The sequence below is a fragment of the Amphiura filiformis genome, chromosome 8 (assembly GCF_039555335.1).
Source record: "Amphiura filiformis chromosome 8, Afil_fr2py, whole genome shotgun sequence".
Taxonomy (NCBI): Eukaryota; Metazoa; Echinodermata; class Ophiuroidea; order Amphilepidida; family Amphiuridae; genus Amphiura; species Amphiura filiformis.
Window position 1 is genome coordinate 601,565 of NC_092635.1, and position 20,107 is coordinate 621,671.

The window sequence follows — 20,107 nt, forward strand, 5'->3', positions numbered from 1 at the left end:
TGAAAGAAGTTCAAACTATTAAATCTTGGCTCACCTTTCACAAAGTAACAGGTTGAAAAGTTAATTCAGTAAGGTTAAGCTTGCTTTTTGTACATGACATGTGATTTATAAATAGGTACATTCCTTGCATCAATCTCTCTCAGTCGCATGCATTTTCCCACCATACATTGTGTACTCCGATTCCTTTCTTTGTCTTTGTCCTCTTTCCCTCCCCTCCATTATCCTCTTTTCTCTCCACTCACTTCCACCCCCCTCTCTCTCGCCTCATCCATCACTTCAACATTTTCTCTTATCTCTCTTTTCATCTTTCTCTCTTTCTCTGTCACTCTTTATTTTTGCCCTAGATTTCACACTAGTCCCACAGAGATGTGTACAAAATAGCCTATGTACAGATGTTCTTTCCAACATGAAGTGACTCAGTTTTTGAATGTAATGCCTTTTTTTTTTCAAGATGAACAAACAAACAAGTCAACGAACATAAATATATTGGTAACACTTGTGATTTTAACAAGTACACAAGCTGTAGACAGCTTAAGAATATACATTGGAAAAACTGAATAAAAACCTAGAATTTTTTCTCAATCTTGGCAGGTGCCTAGATTCAAGTCTATATTTAATATGTGGCACAACATTTTCTTATAATTTGCCCCATATTTTTGGTTTTCAATTTTGAAATCTAGGTGTTTCACAGTATTTAGAAAATAAAAACACCGCCAATTGAGGCGGAATGCTTTAAGGGACATAGTGATGTTGAATCTACCCCTCAATCCTGCTGCCATTCATTACAATTTGGCACATCTATATTTCAATTACTTCTTATCAAACTTTGTGTCTGTTTTACTGTAAAAATTGTAAAAATAGTCTGCTGAACAAGTTTTAAAAAATAAACCCTGAAAAAAACATTATTCTCAGCCCCGATGCACAAACATCTAAAACGCACCCCTGGATTCTTGACACACACCATAAAGCACGCATAACAGAAGATCTCTGTCAGTAGTTGAATTACAGCCTGTCTGGTCAGGGAAATTCCCTTTAATAAGCTAACACATTCAGTACCAGTCTGTATAGGCCCAAAGATTGCTTCTTGGTAAGAACTAGAGAGACTTAATAATAACATAATGAGACATACTTTTTGGAGGCACTTGTAATAAAAGAAGAGTGGTTTGTTGATAGATGCAGCAACATTGAGTCAGAATTAAGTTGTGTTCAGATAATGTTAAGTTCTTGAAGTACATAGAGAAGTAATAGGGTTCTATCTTCACATCAGTTTTGAACTCAACAGATGTTTGGAGATAGTCTGCCACACTGCCACACCCACTTTAAATTTAGGTTTTCCTGTTGCATTTAAACGACAGAGATAAATGTAAAGTAGATATTTTCATGCTACATTCATTTTCACACTCTTTGGGTTCCAAGCTGCTACCGAGAAAAGAACATGCAAATTCTTTTTGTGTATATATTATTCTTGTGTGTAGATCAAATCAAGGAGGCTTAGAATCACAAATTTACTTGCAAATGATATAGTTTGAAAGGCGCGAAAAATTAATTGCCCAAAAATTCCACTTTTACAGTGGGCTGAACTTAAATGTGGGAGTTACACTCTTAATTTCTCTCTGATTATTTTAACCTGAAACACAATTTTTTCTTATTAATTACTTAGCTAAGAAACCAGAAGTATAAGGGTAACCATTGTCAACAAGCAAAAACAAAGGGAAGTGTCATTCCGTAACGATTGATCTCTGCGTGTCCCTTTAAAAGCTTTAGGAAACTGACCCCTGCTTATTTAACCCCCCTTATCCTGACACCTGCTTATTTAACCCCCTTATTCTAGCACCTGTTGATCTGAATCAAAAGAAACAAGTCTTCATTCCATGTTTTCTTTATAGACAACTTTTACCAAAGTGAGAAGATACTGTGTCCTTACCAAACAAAGCATCTTTCACTCTGGTTTGAAAAGTAAGCAATAGAGGTCTATTCTTGTCCAAGTAACTTGGTTTAAATTACAAGCAGTGATTGAGGTGCAGCGGAAAATAATATTGTCTTTGAAATGTAGCAAGTGATAATATGTAGGCCTACTGACTGAAGGGTTAAGAATACAGACTGTTTATTGTTCACTTCACTCTTGAAGAATGCAACAGTTCTGCAAATATGTGCAAAGGGGGGGCTCAAATTTTGTGTTGGTAGTGAGTGGTGTTTTGTGCTGAGATTTTACGTTTAAAAGGATTTCAACTACATGTATTAACTGGCTGAAATGAAATAAATGGTTTATAGACTAATCAAGGTAAATCAGAGGTGAAGGACTTTGCAAATTTCAAATTCCACAAAAGTATACCTTAGATAGAGAGCGATAAACACACATTTTTGGCAGGATTCTGTAGGAAAATGGGGTTAAAATGATTATTAGAGCTTGGTGCAATTGAATGTCCAAATATTTGCAAGTAAGTGCTCCCAATTTGCTGCAGTCACTGTCAATTAAGGCACTTGCTCAACTCTGTAAAGTTTGTTATCAAGCATAAACCATAGGCCTAAACTGTGTATCAGACATTGGAAATAGGCCAAAATGCCAATTGTTTGTAAAAAATCTTGTGAATTTTACAATCTACAAATTTCTGACATGTATTTGACCTTATGGCCTGGTAGATACACTGATAGTACAATTGATACACTGTAACTGATCTTATCACATGTATATATTTCTTTGAACATTTATTATGTATTGAAAAAATAGAACTGACAGCATTACAATAGGCAAAACGTGCTTAAAATATTACTATACATTTAAGGGATCCAAAATGAGCGTTTATTGCGTTTCGACAGTATTTTTTTGTGGGACATGAGAGCACCTCAGACCTATCGAATTGCATTCTGAATATGAAGCATGTCTTTCTGATATCAAATAATTTTCATTTTTTAAATCACAATATAATACAAATTTTATGACAAATTATAAAAATTTGATATTTTTCAAATTTTTGATATATAACAGTCCTCGAAGTAAATTATATAAATCTAATGATATATTTTAAAGTGTATGTAGCAGGGAGGAAAAGCCGACGGTCAATTGAAAATTTTGACCTTTCATATTGAAGATATGGATTTTTTCCCAAAAAGACCAAATTTTTTTGGTGTTTTGGGAAAAAATCCATATCTTCAATATTTAAAGGTCAAAATTTTCAATTGATCGTAGGCTTTTCATCCCACCTACATACACTTTAAGTATAAATCATCAGATTTATAAAGTTTACTTCAAGTACTGTTAAATATCAAAAATATCAATTTTAATGATTTGCCATAAAATGTGTATTAAATTGTAATTTCAAAAATCAAAATTATTTGATATCAGAATGACATTCTTCGTATTCAGAATGCAATTCGATATGTCTGATGTGCTCTAATGTCCCAAAATAAATACTGTCCAAACGCTCATACCCCAGCCCTTAACAGAAGAACGTCAGAGAAAATATATTGAACTTCCCTATAGCAGCAATAACAAACAATGAAAGCCTACTACTCATTGTTGTAATCTTCCTGTAATATATTTAATTGTATTGTTACAACAATGTCACTTTGCTGCTTAATTTATCTTGTGTCAATGACAGATGAAGTATATATGAAGGAATGGATTTGATGGCAAAGTAATTTTTATGAAAGAATGCACCATTTTGTACCGACTTTGTGGAAGTCAATGCACCTTTTGTTATCATAATGCAATAGTGATCAAGTGATAAAGCAAATTGAGTTGATCTGTTTAGAGGTTTGATTTTAACTCTCAAATAAGGCATAAAGCTGCCACAAATTTCTTTTTATATTATTTTTTTTAATATTATATTTATTTTGAATAATTTGATCATCCCAGTTGGAAAAAAAATTCAAATCTCTAATAATGTTGGTAGATTACATGGATTTGGGCCCTGGTTGACTAGAAGGAATTTATTCTCTCAATTTGGGCCCTTCTTTAGCTTTCTTTCGCACACAAGGAAGAACAGTCTGTTGCCAATAAAATGCTGGGTGTATTCTCATTTTTGAAATAAATTACTCTAATTCTCTGCACATGCAAATTAGAAATGATAGAAAATGCTAGGACATCATACCTTAAATGACCTGACAGGTATGAAGTTTCAAAGAGGAAGTAAATAGGCTATCCCAGATGAAATACACACACCGCTATGAAAGACATAACCTTAATCTCCCACATAGGTAGTGTGAATTTCAAATGTAATTACCTGAATGGGTGACTCCATTTGAAATCAACACCCCTTGTATGGGAGATTAAGGTCCTGTCTTCCACAGGGGGTGTATGGATTTCAACTGGCACAGCCCAATGAATCAAACTGTAGTTGATGAAAGAGAGAAGGAAAGCATCATTTCCTCATCACTCACAATACATGTCAAGCATCACTGATAGAGTTTTTATAACATTAATGTTCTAGGTAACATTATAACATTACTATGAAAAGTGGGTCATCTTTTATGAAGTCATATATTCCACTAAGCATGCAAAATCAAGTGGTAAAACTAGGCATCGCACCATGAAATAAAGTAAGGTTGTTTTGTGATGCATGTGATAATGTAAAATGCTTCCAATGTTGTGGGAATCAATTTTGATATATGACAATACAAACATGCATATTCTTTTGTTTGTTGTCTTCTATGGGACAATGCAACTATTCATATCTTGAATAAAAGTTCAAGTTTGAATCTTGGTTTTGAGTCTTGATTTCTCAAGATTCCATCACAGTAAAGACTTGTGATTATACATATGCAACTCTAACAAGACAAAAAACATCCTCTACTTTTCACATAAAAATAGTAACTTAAGAACTGTGTTTAATTCCTTGAATGGTACTCCTCTTGGGGGGGGGGGGAGGTTGTCCCCTTATGTTGTCCATCTCCCATCCCTGGTCAACTGCATAATGTTTGTTTATCATGAAGCATTTTGAAAGACCTTACATATATGGATATAATATCGCAAAAAGTTGTCACAAGTCATAGCCTTTCAGGAGCATGTCCAGAAACCAGCTACTGGGCTGGCTATGAGTGCTACTTATGAATCTGCATCTTTTTCGTCCAAAGGTCACCAAACACCATGGCAACACATTTTTATGCTATAAAGACAAATGAGGAATCAAAATTTTCAATACAAAAGTTGGTAAATTTTTGTTACGTCATGCATTAAATTGAATGTATAGATTTTGTGTGGGTATTTTATAATTTCACAATATCGTTTATAAAAGTCAAAACTCTTCCTTATTGTTTACAGAAAACCTCTTGAAGATGGAGATTATCAGAAATCATCACCTTCCACTAGTTATCATCATCACAGTATACCTTCTTGACATAAGATTACCCAGTACCCATGCAGCAGCGGAAGCTCCTATTCCCATCATATCAGACAATACTGGTGGAGGTGACGCCCCCGGATTCCCTCCTACATGTCCAACTTGCTGTCCTAGAGCAGAACAAGGACCTCCGGGTCAGGGTGGTATACCCGGCATTCCCGGACCACCCGGCTTACCTGGTAACCATGGAAACAATGGGAATAATGGAATGCCTGGACTACCTGGTACGTACTTTAATTTGACTTCTTGTAGAGTATTAGTTAACTTGATTGTAAAAACTGTGGGTTTTTTTTAAACCAAAGGTTTTACAAAGGAAGACACTATTTGGGTATTTTCAATAAAAACAACTTCATCTGATGAAATGACTGCGATTTAGAAAGATTTTTACACATCAGCAATGTCTTGAGAGGTTATTATTAAAACATATAATCCCAAGTAAAGGGTCAGAATCAAATAGCATACAAATCTGGTTGTTAGGAGCATTGCTTGGATTGCTTCTAGAAGAGAGGGGACTCAGCTTCCCTATCACTCAGATTGTGATAACTGAAATGCCTGAAAAGAATGCATGTACTGAAAGTCTGGCAACACTCATTTGAACTTGTTTGTGGAAAGCATTGCACTTGTGAATAGTCTGTCAATAGGCAATAGTACCACATTATACTCAATTTCATGCAACCTGGCATCTTGCTCTTCAGACCATTCATAGTTCAACATGAATTAACTCATCTAATCTTGCTCTTTATATTTTAGGTGAAAAAGGAAGCCCAGGCACAGAGGGAATAGGCGGCGATAAAGGTGACCGTGGTTATCCCGGACCACGAGGCCTACCAGGTATTGCCGGTGAACCCGGTCCCCCCGGCAACATTGCACTAGCAGCATCTTCTCAGCCTGGTCTCCCCGGTGTAAGTGCTCTTACACGCCCGGTAAAAGGAGACCCTGGAGAGCCAGGCCAACCGGGTGATACGGGCATACCCGGCCTTCCCGGCGTACCTGGTGAACATGGTGAGAAAGGTGATCATGGAATAAAAGGCATTCCCGGCATACAAGGTCCACCAGGACTTCCCGGCTCACCCGGTTTGACAATGCTACAAGAACTAGGTAGAGCTGCACTATCTGGTCCGCAGCCAAGAAGCGCTTTCTCAGCGACACAGTGGAGCACCCAAACTGCGCGTTACGAGACAGTAGACATTATATTCAATTATGTATTTTCAAATGTTGGAGATGACTTCAACAGGGAAACTGGACGTTTCACATGTCGGGTAAATGGTACCTACTTCTTCACATTTTACATATATTCACAGGAGAGACAGCCAGTAGTACAACTGGTAAAGAACAATAACTTTCAAGTATCTCCAAGTCATGCATCTATGAGTAATTCTGTAACTTTGGACTTAGTAGAAGGAGACCAAGTTTGGCTGAGACTACTGAAGGGCAGCATGCTACAGGGTAACAGGGGAAGGCAAACAACATTCTCTGGACATTTGCTCTTCCCGGCAGAATAAACTTTATTGCATTAATGGATCAAATGTAACTGATTTTATAGTCCATCTGCGTGTGAGATGTATCTGATTGCCGGATCCGATTACTGACCAATAAGCTACAAAAAATGTAATAGCTGCCATACTTAACTAGAATTACGCGGTTCGTAATTAAGGTGGCCCCCACATAACTATACACCACATGAGGCCACCATATACTATCACAATACCAAGTTGAATATTGTTCATTGCCACTGTGATCCTGCTAATAAAGAGGCACTCACCTAATGGTTTATGCAATGTAAAAGTCTTTCCCCTCCCTCATTTCCTTTTAATTGACAGTCAAGGAAGTTGAAAGAGCCCATGTCAAAATCACATCAATCAACATTGAATAGATTGGGAGAGTGATTACATTTAGCACTTCAAAGTGTCGCAACAATTTTTCCATGAGTGCGGACTGTCCGTTCTTGTGTCATTTAAGGTCCCATTTAATATCTGGAATGCAAGCAGGTTCCATAATTGTGACCCAGAGAACTCATTATTCAACATTATAAATTCTTGCCCAATCAGACTAAACTTGCCACCTTTATTTTAGGGGTTCAGGGCGGATCCAGGAATTTTCAATAGGGGCGCCGAGCCCCGCCGCTGCTCGGTCGCCCACACAAAGTCAGGCGCCGCTCTGCAAAAATACAGTCAGACGCCGATCTGCAAAAAATAGAGGGGGCGGCGCCGGGTGCACCCCCCCCCCTCTATTTCAAAGGATCTAAATGGTTTCTAAAGACGTTCAAACAGGTGTCCTATACCATGAGGTCATGGCCTAAAACTCAGAGAAATTCAAAGATTCAAATTAGTGATAGGTGATCCTGCCGAATATTAGCCCTGCCATGCCGATCTCTGATCGCAAAACTGATTCATATTAAATCATACATTTTCAATATCCCGTTTTACAGGCTGTATCGATATGACTTGTACCCATCAGCTTTGCTGTCTAATGAAATGCCTGCTTCTTCCAAATTCAACATCAGAATCTTTTGAAATGACTTCAGTTATAGTTTTATGACCTCCATAACATAAATCTACAAATAGGTTAGCTGTACTGTTATGCTGCATTTGGATGTGCCAGTCTTGGTCATGCTCACCGGAAATTGATGGGTACCAATCATTTGGATACAAGGTAGTGGCAGCCCTGTTTTTCCATTTTCAAGATGCCTTATTGACTCTTTAACAAGTAACATTTGAAAACCTGTCATAACTGCACTCACCATTTGACCTGATAAGAGTATCATTACACATATATATTTCATGACATTAAAATTATGTCTAAAACTAGCTTGGAGTAACTGCAAGTTGTCTCAAAAGTTATCTTCCCTCTTGTCACAATGGATCCCAATAAAACAAAAACAAAATGCCCTCATCTGTTACTGTATTGTGGTAAATGGCTTTGAATGTTTTTTAAATGTAACAAATTTTCCAAAAATATTGCTAACAGCTGGACTATAAAATCAGTTTGAAGTGTGTAAATATTCATCTAATAATATTGTAGAATGCAAACTGCAGCACGAAGCATGTACTTACACACTGCATAACAAGAGGTAGAGTGCTCAACAGGCCTTTTGCTCTAAATCTGAATGTATTGTCTTAAATATTATCATGTGTTCAAACTAGAAATTTCAAGTGCACTTAGTAGTTTCTGTAGATTTATATAAATTAATAATAATTGTGTATGCCTACATAATTATTATAACAGTTTAATGTCACTATCATGAGATTTGTGTAACTGTAAGAATTTATGTATATTTATTACACTTGCAGTCACTGATATAACCATTTGTATACTGGTGTGAACATAATTGCCCCTAAGAATAGGCAAGGCATGTAAATTATTATTATCTATGAAACTTCCCTCAACTGCCTAGGATAGCAAAACGTTGGGACCTGATTCGGTCGGCCAATACCTGGGGGCCATTTCACTAAACTTTAAAAAGCTTTGTTAGTCTCGATATTGTTGACAAGTCGTAAGTTCCATTTCACTAAACTTACGAACAGTACACTTCGTAAGTAATAGGGATTTACTACAGAGACCCTTCGTAAAGTTACGTCTAGTATTACAAAGGGGTAAAAGTTTAGTGAAATGAATCCCTGGTTGGGGCTGGTCCCTCTTCCATCCTTACAAATTATGTATTATTTAAAATATTATGACAAAAATGTTTAACAGTGATTTATACTTGTACACACATAGACATAGTATGTACACCTCCATGGTATATGATACATATCTTGGTAAACTTTAGTAGTATCAATGGCTTAGTGCAAGAAGGCCCCATCTGCAATATATGTATACAGTATGTCCTTAGGGCAGCTATTGCAGATAGGGTCTTCTTGCACTAACCTCAATGTGTTACTTCCCCAGGAGTAAGATAAGTGTATTTTCCACTGATTGCAGCATTGTATGATCCACATACAACGGTGCCATTAAAAAATCTTTCATAATGCATCAAATCAAAGCTCTACTTTTGTGAAAACCAAGAGCTACTGTGACCAACCAAGAGTTTATACAAATTGCTGCATACATTCTGGCATGCAAAAATGTTGTATTGGCACTTTTTGTCAGAAGATATTTTTAATTTAAAAGTAGCTTCTGGATTTGTACGCAAGAGACTATTTGACAGCTATTTCATGGTAACTGGTGGGCAACTAGAGCATAATCATTCATAAACATTATGAAAATGTACATGTTTAAATAGTCTTTTAATCAATGGCAACATGTTCCTCATTAGTGGCAAGAAAAGCCTCAGCTCATTTGTGTGGGTTCATAGCATTGTATATTAACCAGGGGCTGGGTGCAATTGGGCTGTTTTAGCTTGTAGCCACTGATTCAGTAGAAATACCCCCTGGTTCAATTATGTGAACCAGGGGCCACTTAAAATGGTGAAGTTGCTTCTTCCATTTCTTTTCACTAATATTACATGTGCTTTATCTTTTTCATTTAATAGTGTATACCATTTTTGGGTAACATTGATGCATGATTCAATTATGTCAAATCGCATAATCATGAAAAAGCCTCATTTTGAGTCAAGGATGAGATTGGGAAAGGTAAAGGATAAGAGGGGCTAGATATGGGAGGAATAGGACCAGATGTTGTAGGGAATGGGAGGAGTAATAGAAGGGAGGGACTAGTGGTGGTAGTGGTGAGATAAGGGGAGGGGTTAGGGATGGGAAGACTTATAATGTTTAGAATTGACAATCTAATAGTGTTTAATTTTATTAAGGGCTGGGGTATGAACGTTCGGACAGTATTTATTTTGGGACATTAGAGCACATCAGACATATCAAATTGCATTCTGAATACGAAGAATGTCATTCTGATATCAAATAATTTTGATTTTTGAAATTGCAATTTAATACACATTTTATGGCAAATCATTAAAATTGATATTTTTGATATTTAACAGTACTTGAAGTAAACTTTATAAATCTGATGATTTATACTTAAAGTGTATGTAGGTGGGATGAAAAGCCGACGATCAATTGAAAATTTTGACCTTTCAGTATTGAAGATATGACCTTTCAGTATTGAAGATATGGATTTTTTTTCCCAAAACACCAAAAAAATTAGGTCTTTTTGGGAAAAAATCCATATCTTCAATATGAAAGGTCAAAATTTTCAATTGACCGTCGGCTTTTCCTCCCTGCTACATATACTTTAAGAATATATCATTACATTTATATAATTTACTTTGAGGACTGTTATATATCAAAAATTTGAAAAATATCAAATTTTTATAATTTGTCATAAAATTTGTATTATATTGTGATTTTCAAAAAATGTAAATTATTTGATATCAGAAAGACATGCTTCGTATTCAGAATGCAATTCGATAGGTCTGAGGTGCTCTCATGTCCCACAAAAAATACTGTCAAAACGCAATAAACGCTCATTTTAGATCCCTTAAAGAAATTAAATTGACAAATCCTGATAGTGTTTAATTTTAAAATGATACTAACTACAATTTGAAATAAAATATTTAAGATGCTACTTGAAATTGATAATTGAAAATCTCCATAAGTATGATTGGATGTGTATAAATATGACTGTATACTGTAAACATTGATTGTAAGAGTATTTCAATGTGGTGGACACTTTTTGTACTTTTTAAAGGAGGTGAAAATAAACTAAGAAATTTGAGATAAAGCCTTTATGTTTTGATGTGTATGCCATGTGCTAGATGTCCCTTTCAAATGGCTAAGAACAAGTTATGGACCACATTTCATGAGAAAAACAGATATTTCAAACAAATGTTTGTTTTCATGGAAACTAAAAGGTCTAATGATATAATGGACAATTTTAGCAATGCTTAAAATTCTTTGTGAAGAAACTAAAATTACATCATCGTCAATGCACACACTGTTATTGCACACGTTAAACTGCTCTGTGCATAGATTATGACATAGTTATGGTTTCTTTACAAAGGATTTTGGCAATTACTGAACCAGTAAATAAGTGAGTTCTATAGTTCAGGACAGAGTGCATTATTTGGAAAGGTTAAGTAGGAGAAATAACACAATCTCCTCCATTGAAGGGCCGTCTGATGAACTGGGACTCGCTGAGAATTTGTGTGATTTTATTTGCCATTTACATCATTCTAATCAGGCTCATCCAATACTTACTAGTTATATGCAAGGTGCTACAAAGACCTTGATACCAAATAATGTTCAAGACACAAGTACAAAGCAATTTATACAAAGTGTAGAGTTCACTCCCATTGAAACGCTGTGTGAGCAACAATCTTTTTCTCAGGGTTAACCTTTCCGAATATTACCCACAATGCACTCTGTCCTGAATTATTGAACTCACTTATTCTACAATTCCACCATCTTGGAGAAAACTTTCATTAATATAAGAGTAAACTGGTGCAGCTTGATAGAGTGTAGTTGCCACTAATTCAAACACAGATTTCATAACATAAAAATACACATTTATTTGTTTAAGTAAATGATTTTAGTTTTGGTTGATCAACTTCGTATACCCTTTTTGAATTCCATGTTCATATATCAACTGCTCCCATCTGAAAACTACAATGCTCGGCAAAGCTGTCACAGGGGATGCGTTGTATTTTATGGAAAGGCATAGCTGGGTTGAACAGTCTAGGTTTGGTTGGATATTAAAAACCGACAGACTTCTAACCTATTTTAAAGATTCTAGTAAACTATGGAACTAGGGCCAGTCAAATAAACATATAAACGGTATTTAACATAATTTACCCCAGGCACTGATGTCAGTCATTAATACTATAGGGGGAACTTACAATTCACTGTGTTAAAATAGACATTTTATATGCACAATAACACTGCAAATCAATATAAGGAAATAGAAACTTTGGTATTGTGATGCAGCCGATGAAATTTGATTGGGTTTTGTGACAATGTGAGTTTTGACCCAATTTCATGCAAAAAAGTAACTGAAAAGAGCACTTAAACAAATGTAAGTTCAAAAAGTCTCATGAGGGGGTGCTAATTGGGTAAGGAGCACTAATTAGGTTGAATGCGGTACTCTTTTGTGGAATACAGTTTCCAATCAACCATTCCATCCACCCTTGACTGCATGTCCTCCAGCAATGCTTTCCTAGTAACCTAAAACCAACAGTTTTCCACATGGCTTGATAGATAATGAAATGGTAAACAATCCTAATGCCAAATTGAATCATTCTATAAGTAAATTGAGGGAATTTTACCCAGAGGGTGTAAGACAGGATGAATATAATCATTTAAGTTGGTGAACTAATACACAATTGTCACCTTAGTAACATTGTTCCAATTGTGATATTTACAGGAGGTCTATATGCTAAATTGGTAAATTTGTTCTTCGTTTAAAAATTTGTTCACTCACAAGGTGTGATATATCAAGGACTTGGTGTTGGGTATGTAAGACCAAAGCAGTGATAAGAAAGCACCTTTAACTTTTGGCCTCATTCCAGAATACTGTTTGCACAAGTCACACATAATCAACCTATTTCAGACCAATTGGGCTATTCCACTTGAAAACCACAACCCCTTGAGGAAATCCAACAACTTTCATCCAAAAACAGTGCAAAAGTTATGGAAGATTTTAAAATTGCAAACAAAATCTTTTTTTTTTTACAAAATTGGGGAAAGCCCAACAAGATTTCAAATTTTTAACAGGTTTCAACTTGATTTAACCATAAAATGGACCAAATATTCCACTTGGATTAACCACAGTTCAACTGAAATTGGAATAGCCAAGTCATCGTTCACAGGGGGTGTGTAGATTGCAAACTGAATAGCCCATTAGGGTAATACTTGTCCCCTTCCTCAGGTGATCCCCAATATCAAATCATGGGTTTGCTGAACACTGTAGACCATTTCTTTAAAATTTATTTTAAATTCCACATGCCTTTTTAAATATCAGACGCATACATGTTCAAACTTTGTTATGCACATCTACACATATAAGTGAACATTATTTAGTTCTTATCAATATGAACATCACTGAAATCTAAACTAACATTAAGCTAATGCCAATCATAAAACATATAAATGCTGTGTCCAGCTACCTATACAACATGTTATGTTGATGTCTCACCTACCAACATGCTGAACAAAGTTTAGTTGTCTGTTCAATCACAGAATTTACAAGAAACATTCTTCATCCCATATTTTGTTTTATCAAACAAACTACAATAGCTGCCAATTGAAAACCAACTTTTTTAATCACATCCGTATCATTTTGAGGACACTTTTATTCTATGCATTGTAATTAAAAGTAATAATTGATAATATTCATGGACATTTAGGTCAGATTTCTCGAAGCTTGGCTAGTGGTCAGGCTTCCTAAGCCAGCAGATTAGCCCTACCTATGTAGACCCATTTTATTGTTTCATTTTTGAGGTGATGTAAGGTGTGAAATTGTAAGTACTGGTATATAGGACTAATTGGGCTTCAGCCTGATTGCTTAGGAAGCCTGACCTCTAGCCATGATTCGAGAAACCAGCCCTTTGTGGCCTGAAAGCTACAGTTAATTTGCTGACATTAACATTGGAAGTAATGACCTTCAAGACATGGGTTTGTAACCTACTGATATAACCTGATCCATTCTAATTCAAAACTTCCCAGAGTCATCTTACAAGCTTGAATAGCAAACAAATTTCTTGAATTACTCAAGAGGTGCTACACTATCATGCCATCATTGCTGTTGGTCAGTTCTTTGAGATTCAGATAACATTGTCGGACAGATGAGGCAACTATAAAAAGGAACTTTTATAATGAAAATTACCTTAATGCTTAAAACAATTTATAGCAATCATAAAATTTTATAAATGTTAATTTTAAATTAGCATATTTATGAATAAGCAAAAAAATCCAAAATTGTTTATGAAGTAGTTGCTTGTCATTATCAGGAACACATATCAGCAGGTAAATTTAAAGGTTATTGGTAAAAACAAGTCATAGAACTCTACCATAAATACGCCTTTTCATTAGTCTAATTACTTCTTGTTTCAAATTTCATGTCAAATTCAAAATTGGTTCTTAATATCAAGTCGTGTACAAAATAATAAGCTTTAGCTTACTGTAAAGCTGTGGAAATAACTGTTAGGGTTGCATGCAGCTCGAAAAGTAGGGTTGGTCGGTGGCAAAAATGTTTTACTATTTTAGTGATTTAGTGCATAATTAACAATGCATCGAAAAAGGCAAGACCTGAAAACACAAGTCCATCTCTGTCTGGGACATTGTTAGTGCTCCATCAATTGACAAAATCATGTTTAAGGAGTCACTTTGAGTGAAATGGGTTAGGGGTAATGAGCTACAGTTGGTTGGAAAGCAATTATTTTTACTAGCTTTAGGAACATTTTTGCAGGTAAAACATGGTTCATAGTAACAAAAGTGGCCTAAACATATCCAGGCCTTGCCAGTTAAACATTTATGTGCAAAGAACACTATAGGACATGATCAAACTTGTTCAAATCACTCAAGACGACGGCCTCATTAGTTTGATCTACAAGTTTCATAATCCTTGTCCATGTGTAATTCAAAATCTTAATTGGGCAGTCATTTATTTTATAAACAAATCAAGGGTTTACAACCAGAAATGGATGAGTCCTTTATAAAATGTTGAACACAGCCAGTCCTAATTTTAAACTCACAGTTATAAGCAACTTGTTTCTTACCTTTGACAAAGTTAACTGGATAGCCGGCTTTAATAGCTTCGGCAAGATGGCAGCCAATAGTAGAGGCTTGCAATTTCCTCCTAGCCCCAATTGTCTCCTAATTTAAAAAAAAATTAATAATACAACAGAATGAAAATGAAGAAATAAATGCAAATCAAATCTGGTTACCCTTGGTTCAATAGGCCATACCTATCATACTGCCCTCATACCTGTAAGTCTGAATCTTTATACCTTTACTGAACACATTGTGATTTGCCCACAGAGGGCATTCACACAGATAACTAATTCAGACTCCACTTCAGGGCAGTGTTGCTGCCAATTCAGCTCCAAAGTTTTACTTATTTTAGTTCCCAGCCCACAGTATGGCAGTTTTATTTTTTTACATAGTTATACGCTCATCTATCAAGACCCTAATTTTACTTTAGAAAAATTATCAGTTCAAAAGCTGAAAAAATGTAATCAGTTCAAAAGCTGTCACATCCCATATTTTAACATGGCATATGGTAAGTAAAATTCTTACAAGAATTAAGGTAATAAGAATCATTGACACCTAACATGTACATCAGTACTTCTAATATATCAATATGTTAATTACAACACACTTGGATACCACATCATTTAATAATGACCAGTACCTCTATATTAACGGATAATGACATTTTTTGTAGATTATATAGACTCCATTTACACTGGGAAAAAGTTGCAATTCGATTTTGACTTCAAATTTGCTGGCAACAACTGAAGGATTACCATAAATTACTTAAACGTCGGTTAGGGTTTACACTATCAGTAAAATGAAGTTGACTTCAAGGAAATCTAAACTTGACTTTATGTCTATTCAGTGAACATGCATTAAAAGCAAAAATTCTGGAAAAGTCGCCCTTTGATAGCAACAAAGTCAAATTCAATTTGACTTAATGATGCTCCAGAGCAACATGTAACTTTTGAAATAGACTCAAAATGCAACTGTACCTGTTTACAATAGACTTAACAAGACTGACTTTGATAGTGAATAAGCTGGAAATCTAATTACGACTTTATTCTAGCTGGTCTAAGTCTTACCAGTGATAGATTATCTTCATGAAATAAGCGATAGCTCTCTCTTACAGTATCTGTCAAGGGTTTCCGTTGGATACTGCTACCTTGGAAAACAGCACCTCCTGGGTTACTAGGTGTCTGAAATAAATTGAGACATCACAAATAGATTTATATTTATACTGGACAAAAGATTGAAGATCGTCCAGTCAGACATGCTCAGTGACGATGTACGCATCGATGTGATATATTCTCAGCTTCAAAGGGGAGATGTTTAATTAGTGTACATGTGTATCACTTATGACAGTTACCATAGGGTATTAAATAAAAAGCACTAAGTTTAACGTGACCCATGGGTGGCGCCATACCAAGACCACCAAGTGGTCAGTAGATATGCTACAATGCTAAGAGATAGGAATTTTCAGACAAATATCATCAAAATTGCTGAAAATTTAAAAGGCAACTTAAATAGGCATTGGGAGAATCTGTTTTTTATTAATGTTTTCAAGAACTAAATTTTGAAAGTTTTGATCGACGGAAAAATGACAAATTTGGTCATGCATCCAGCGTTTCCAATTGAAATACACAGGAAGACCACCCGCTGTGCCAAAGGTCACTTTTCCAGACATCCTGTCTAGGCGCTGTAATGTCAGCGCCCATCTGGTCATGTGGGCATTAAATTAAGTGCCTTTATTTAAATGCCTTAAGACAACTGAATGACATGTAATCAGAACAAAGCATTACACACAAATCGTAAACACTCTGGCACTAAGATTTAATGATTGTCGGATGCATGGAGAAAATGGAGATCAATCCAGAGACCACACATTTTTCATATTCCATGGATAACACACAAACATGGTGAAATCCAAACTCTCTTGGTATCATTGCTTTGGTTGTAACTGACTTAAGGTTGGTCTGAACCATGGCATGTTTTTAAAATGCCGAATTCCAGTTTTCTTGAATTCTATATTCATTAGTCTGTGTACTTGAAGTTTGAACTGAAAAATTTCAGGTTTTTAATTTTTTTATCAATTTTCTATCATTTTTAAAAATGGTATTTCACCCTTTTCCATCTGAAATCGTTCACATGGTCAATGGCAGAAAATCTTGCCAATCTTGTTGCTAACAAGCGCATATTTTTGCCTCGCGCCTGACGCAAAATGCAACAAGCCGAGGTGCGCTTCCCCATGTGTTCTGGTGCGCTTCACCCTGATTGTGTATCTCGCGCGGAGCCTCACAACAAAACATGATCGAAAACATGGCCGGCCGGGAATTTCATACGGCATGACGAACAATTATTCTTCTTGTTTATGGAAAATATTGCTTGGATTTTCGTACAACATGCGCAGGAGTTGTATCTTAATTGCGAATACTAGCTGCGTGAATTGCAGAATTCAAGATGATTACATTTGAAACATGGGTTCTTTGATTGCTGTCTACTGCCACTTTTGATACATAATGGAGGCTTAAAACGTGTTCATTTTTGTGCATGTTTTCAATTTTTCGTTAAAGCTAACAGATTCATTATAGAAAATAAAGGCAAGATTTTGGTCTTATCGTGTACAGCTCCTTTCCTCTAGGAGCCATTTTTTTCATTTTTTTAAATTTCCGTCAAAAAACAAAAATATAAACCAATATTGCCTAAATTAGGCCGAAACTGTAAAATTTCAACCATTTTTATCAAATATTTCTAAAAGATGGTCAAAATTTAAAAAATTTTAAAAACAGATCCTAGATTTTCATACCTAGTTTTTGAAAATCAATAAGAAAAAAATTTTTACTGAAAAAATAATTAGTTACGGTTTACGTAAATTTTTGGGTCAAAATCACGGTTTTTGACGACTTTCTCCAAAATTGAGCATTTTTAAATCAATCTGACGTCACCACTGGATTTGTAAGGTAATTTCCATTCGAAATATGTGTCCTTTTATACACTTTAGATCAACAATTTAGAAGTTAAAAGGCTAAAATTTTTTCCATACTTCCATGGTTCAGCCCAACCTTAACAATGGCAAATTCAACTTACCTGATCAGTTTGAGATGGCACTAATTCTGGGAAATTATCCATCTTCAAACCATTCTCCTCACAGAAGTCTTTTATGGCTTCCTGAAACTTCACACCTAGTTTCTCTGCTCTGACTTCAGATATACCATCAATCTTGAGCATATTCTCCTTGGAGCTTGGCCTGATTAAGAAAGAGAAAATAAGGATCAATTCTAGACATTCAGGGATGTAAGTAGCTGTTGAAAAAAAACCCTGAAACAGTGCGAGCGAAGCGAGCAAGCCGAACGCTTGATCGGAGCACTATCTTTTTAACGAACACTAGGGATTGGGGAATAGGCTACAAGGGTATCACCCTCCTCCCTCCAAAAAATTAGGGTGGTTTTTTTTGCTCTCAATGATGAAATATCAGCATCCACTTCCGAAATGTAAAAAAATAAATAAAAATTCCTGGAAAAATCCGGATCCGGGAAAAAAAAACGAAATCCGTAAAAAAAATGGAAAACTTACATCCCTGGACATTGTTTATGAACTTAAGTCAGATTTCATATACAAACTTTTTTTTAAGCCTGTTGGAGAGCCAGCCTAACACCACAGAGCTATATGCCAATAACAACAAAATTGCAGAAATCACCAACTCGAATTTTGAGAATCTAGCATCTCTAAAATTGTTGGATTTAACTTTTAACGAAATCAATCTCATTGCACCCAATGCTTTCTCTGCACTGGTGAATTTGTCAATGTTATATCTCAGCAATAACAAATTAACAGCACTGCCTCCTGAAGCTTTCCACGATCTTACACAACTTGGATTTCTGGATCTTAGTTTCAACTGGTTTATGGACATTCCAAGTCAGGCTCTAGCACCACTCAAATCACTGGAAACTCTGTCGCTTTTGGCAAACAATCTGACATCTTATAGGATAGGTAAAGAATTCCAGCAATTGAAGAAACTGTCTTACCTTATACTGGGAGAAAAAGCACCCAATGGAAACCCATTGGCACAATTTGAAGTAACGAACACTAGGGATTGGGGAATAGGCTACAAGGGTATCACCCTCCTCCCTCCAAAAAATTAGGGTGGTTTTTTTTGCTCTCAATGATGAAATATCAGCATCCACTTCCGGAATGTAAAAAAATAAATAAAAAATTCCTGGAAAAATCCGGATCCGGGAAAAAAAAAAACGAAATCCGTAAAAAAAATGGAAAACTTACATCCCTGGACATTGTTTATGAACTTAAGTCAGATTTCATATACAAACTTTTTTTTAAGCCTGTTAAAAGAGAAATTGAACAAATCAATACAATTTGAAGAGTTGCATTATGTAAGATTGTTAATATAATTGATTATAAGCAGTCCTAGCTTTTTATGGCAGGGTATGCCAAATCAATGCAAGCATCTGATGCACAAGCTCCATAAGAGTGAGTATATTGGACTGGCATCAACATTCAGCACAAATGCATGATTTTTTCTACTTTCTCACCCAGTTTTAAACTAATAATACACAACTAAAGAAAACCAAATTGTTATTCATGTACAACAAATTCTGTCACTAAAATGCTGTTAAATCTGAGCAATATAAATGCATCCACCTCCAAGGTAAATGGATCAATGCGATCCATACCTAACTTACTTCTAATGCGCCTACTAATATACATAAGTGTCACATTAATTGAACCAAAATGACACTATTTCGTAAAAAAGTTCATTAAAATTCTTTTACTCTCAGGCCATGGTCATTATTCCCCCAAAAGACATGATCAGAATATTCAAGCTTACAAAAAGAAAACAAATTAACGTGTTGCCATCCATGGCATATTTCAAGATGGGACAGTCAGGTACCACAGCAGCTAAAGGGAGTATCCCATTATGCTTTGCAGTACCATAATAGAACTAAATTTTTACAATTACTCACTTAAATCAAGGGAGCTTAGACTTTTGTTTGAAAAAGTAGGACCCCTGAAGTATTGTGAAACTATCCATAGCTCTCAATATCTAAGCGGCTCTTGTTTATATTTTGCATACATTTGCTATAGAGCATGCAGAATTGCAGATATACTGCAATG

General features: G+C 35.5%; 2 protein-coding genes across 3 annotated transcripts in view; one reads left to right on the top strand and one right to left on the bottom strand.

Annotated features, from left to right (window-relative positions):
* The window catches only part of LOC140158478 (uncharacterized), a 126,484-nt gene extending 119,051 nt beyond the window's left edge, over window positions 1-7,433 (top strand). For both annotated transcript variants that reach the window (XM_072181573.1, XM_072181574.1), the window contains exons 2-3: window positions 5,261-5,563; window positions 6,090-7,433. In XM_072181573.1, coding sequence (XP_072037674.1) covers window positions 5,275-5,563; window positions 6,090-6,841 — 1,041 coding nt within the window. In that variant the 5' untranslated portion in view covers window positions 5,261-5,274 and the 3' untranslated portion in view covers window positions 6,842-7,433. The remainder of the gene's footprint in view (window positions 1-5,260; window positions 5,564-6,089) is intronic.
* Window positions 1-20,107, bottom strand: part of LOC140158479 (bifunctional 3'-5' exonuclease/ATP-dependent helicase WRN-like) — a 231,615-nt gene that overhangs the window by 137,702 nt on the left and 73,806 nt on the right. The window contains exons 24-26 of the mRNA XM_072181576.1: window positions 18,065-18,224; window positions 16,063-16,176; window positions 15,001-15,097 (exon numbers count right to left, since the gene is read on the bottom strand). Coding sequence (XP_072037677.1) covers window positions 15,001-15,097; window positions 16,063-16,176; window positions 18,065-18,224 — 371 coding nt within the window. The remainder of the gene's footprint in view (window positions 1-15,000; window positions 15,098-16,062; window positions 16,177-18,064; window positions 18,225-20,107) is intronic.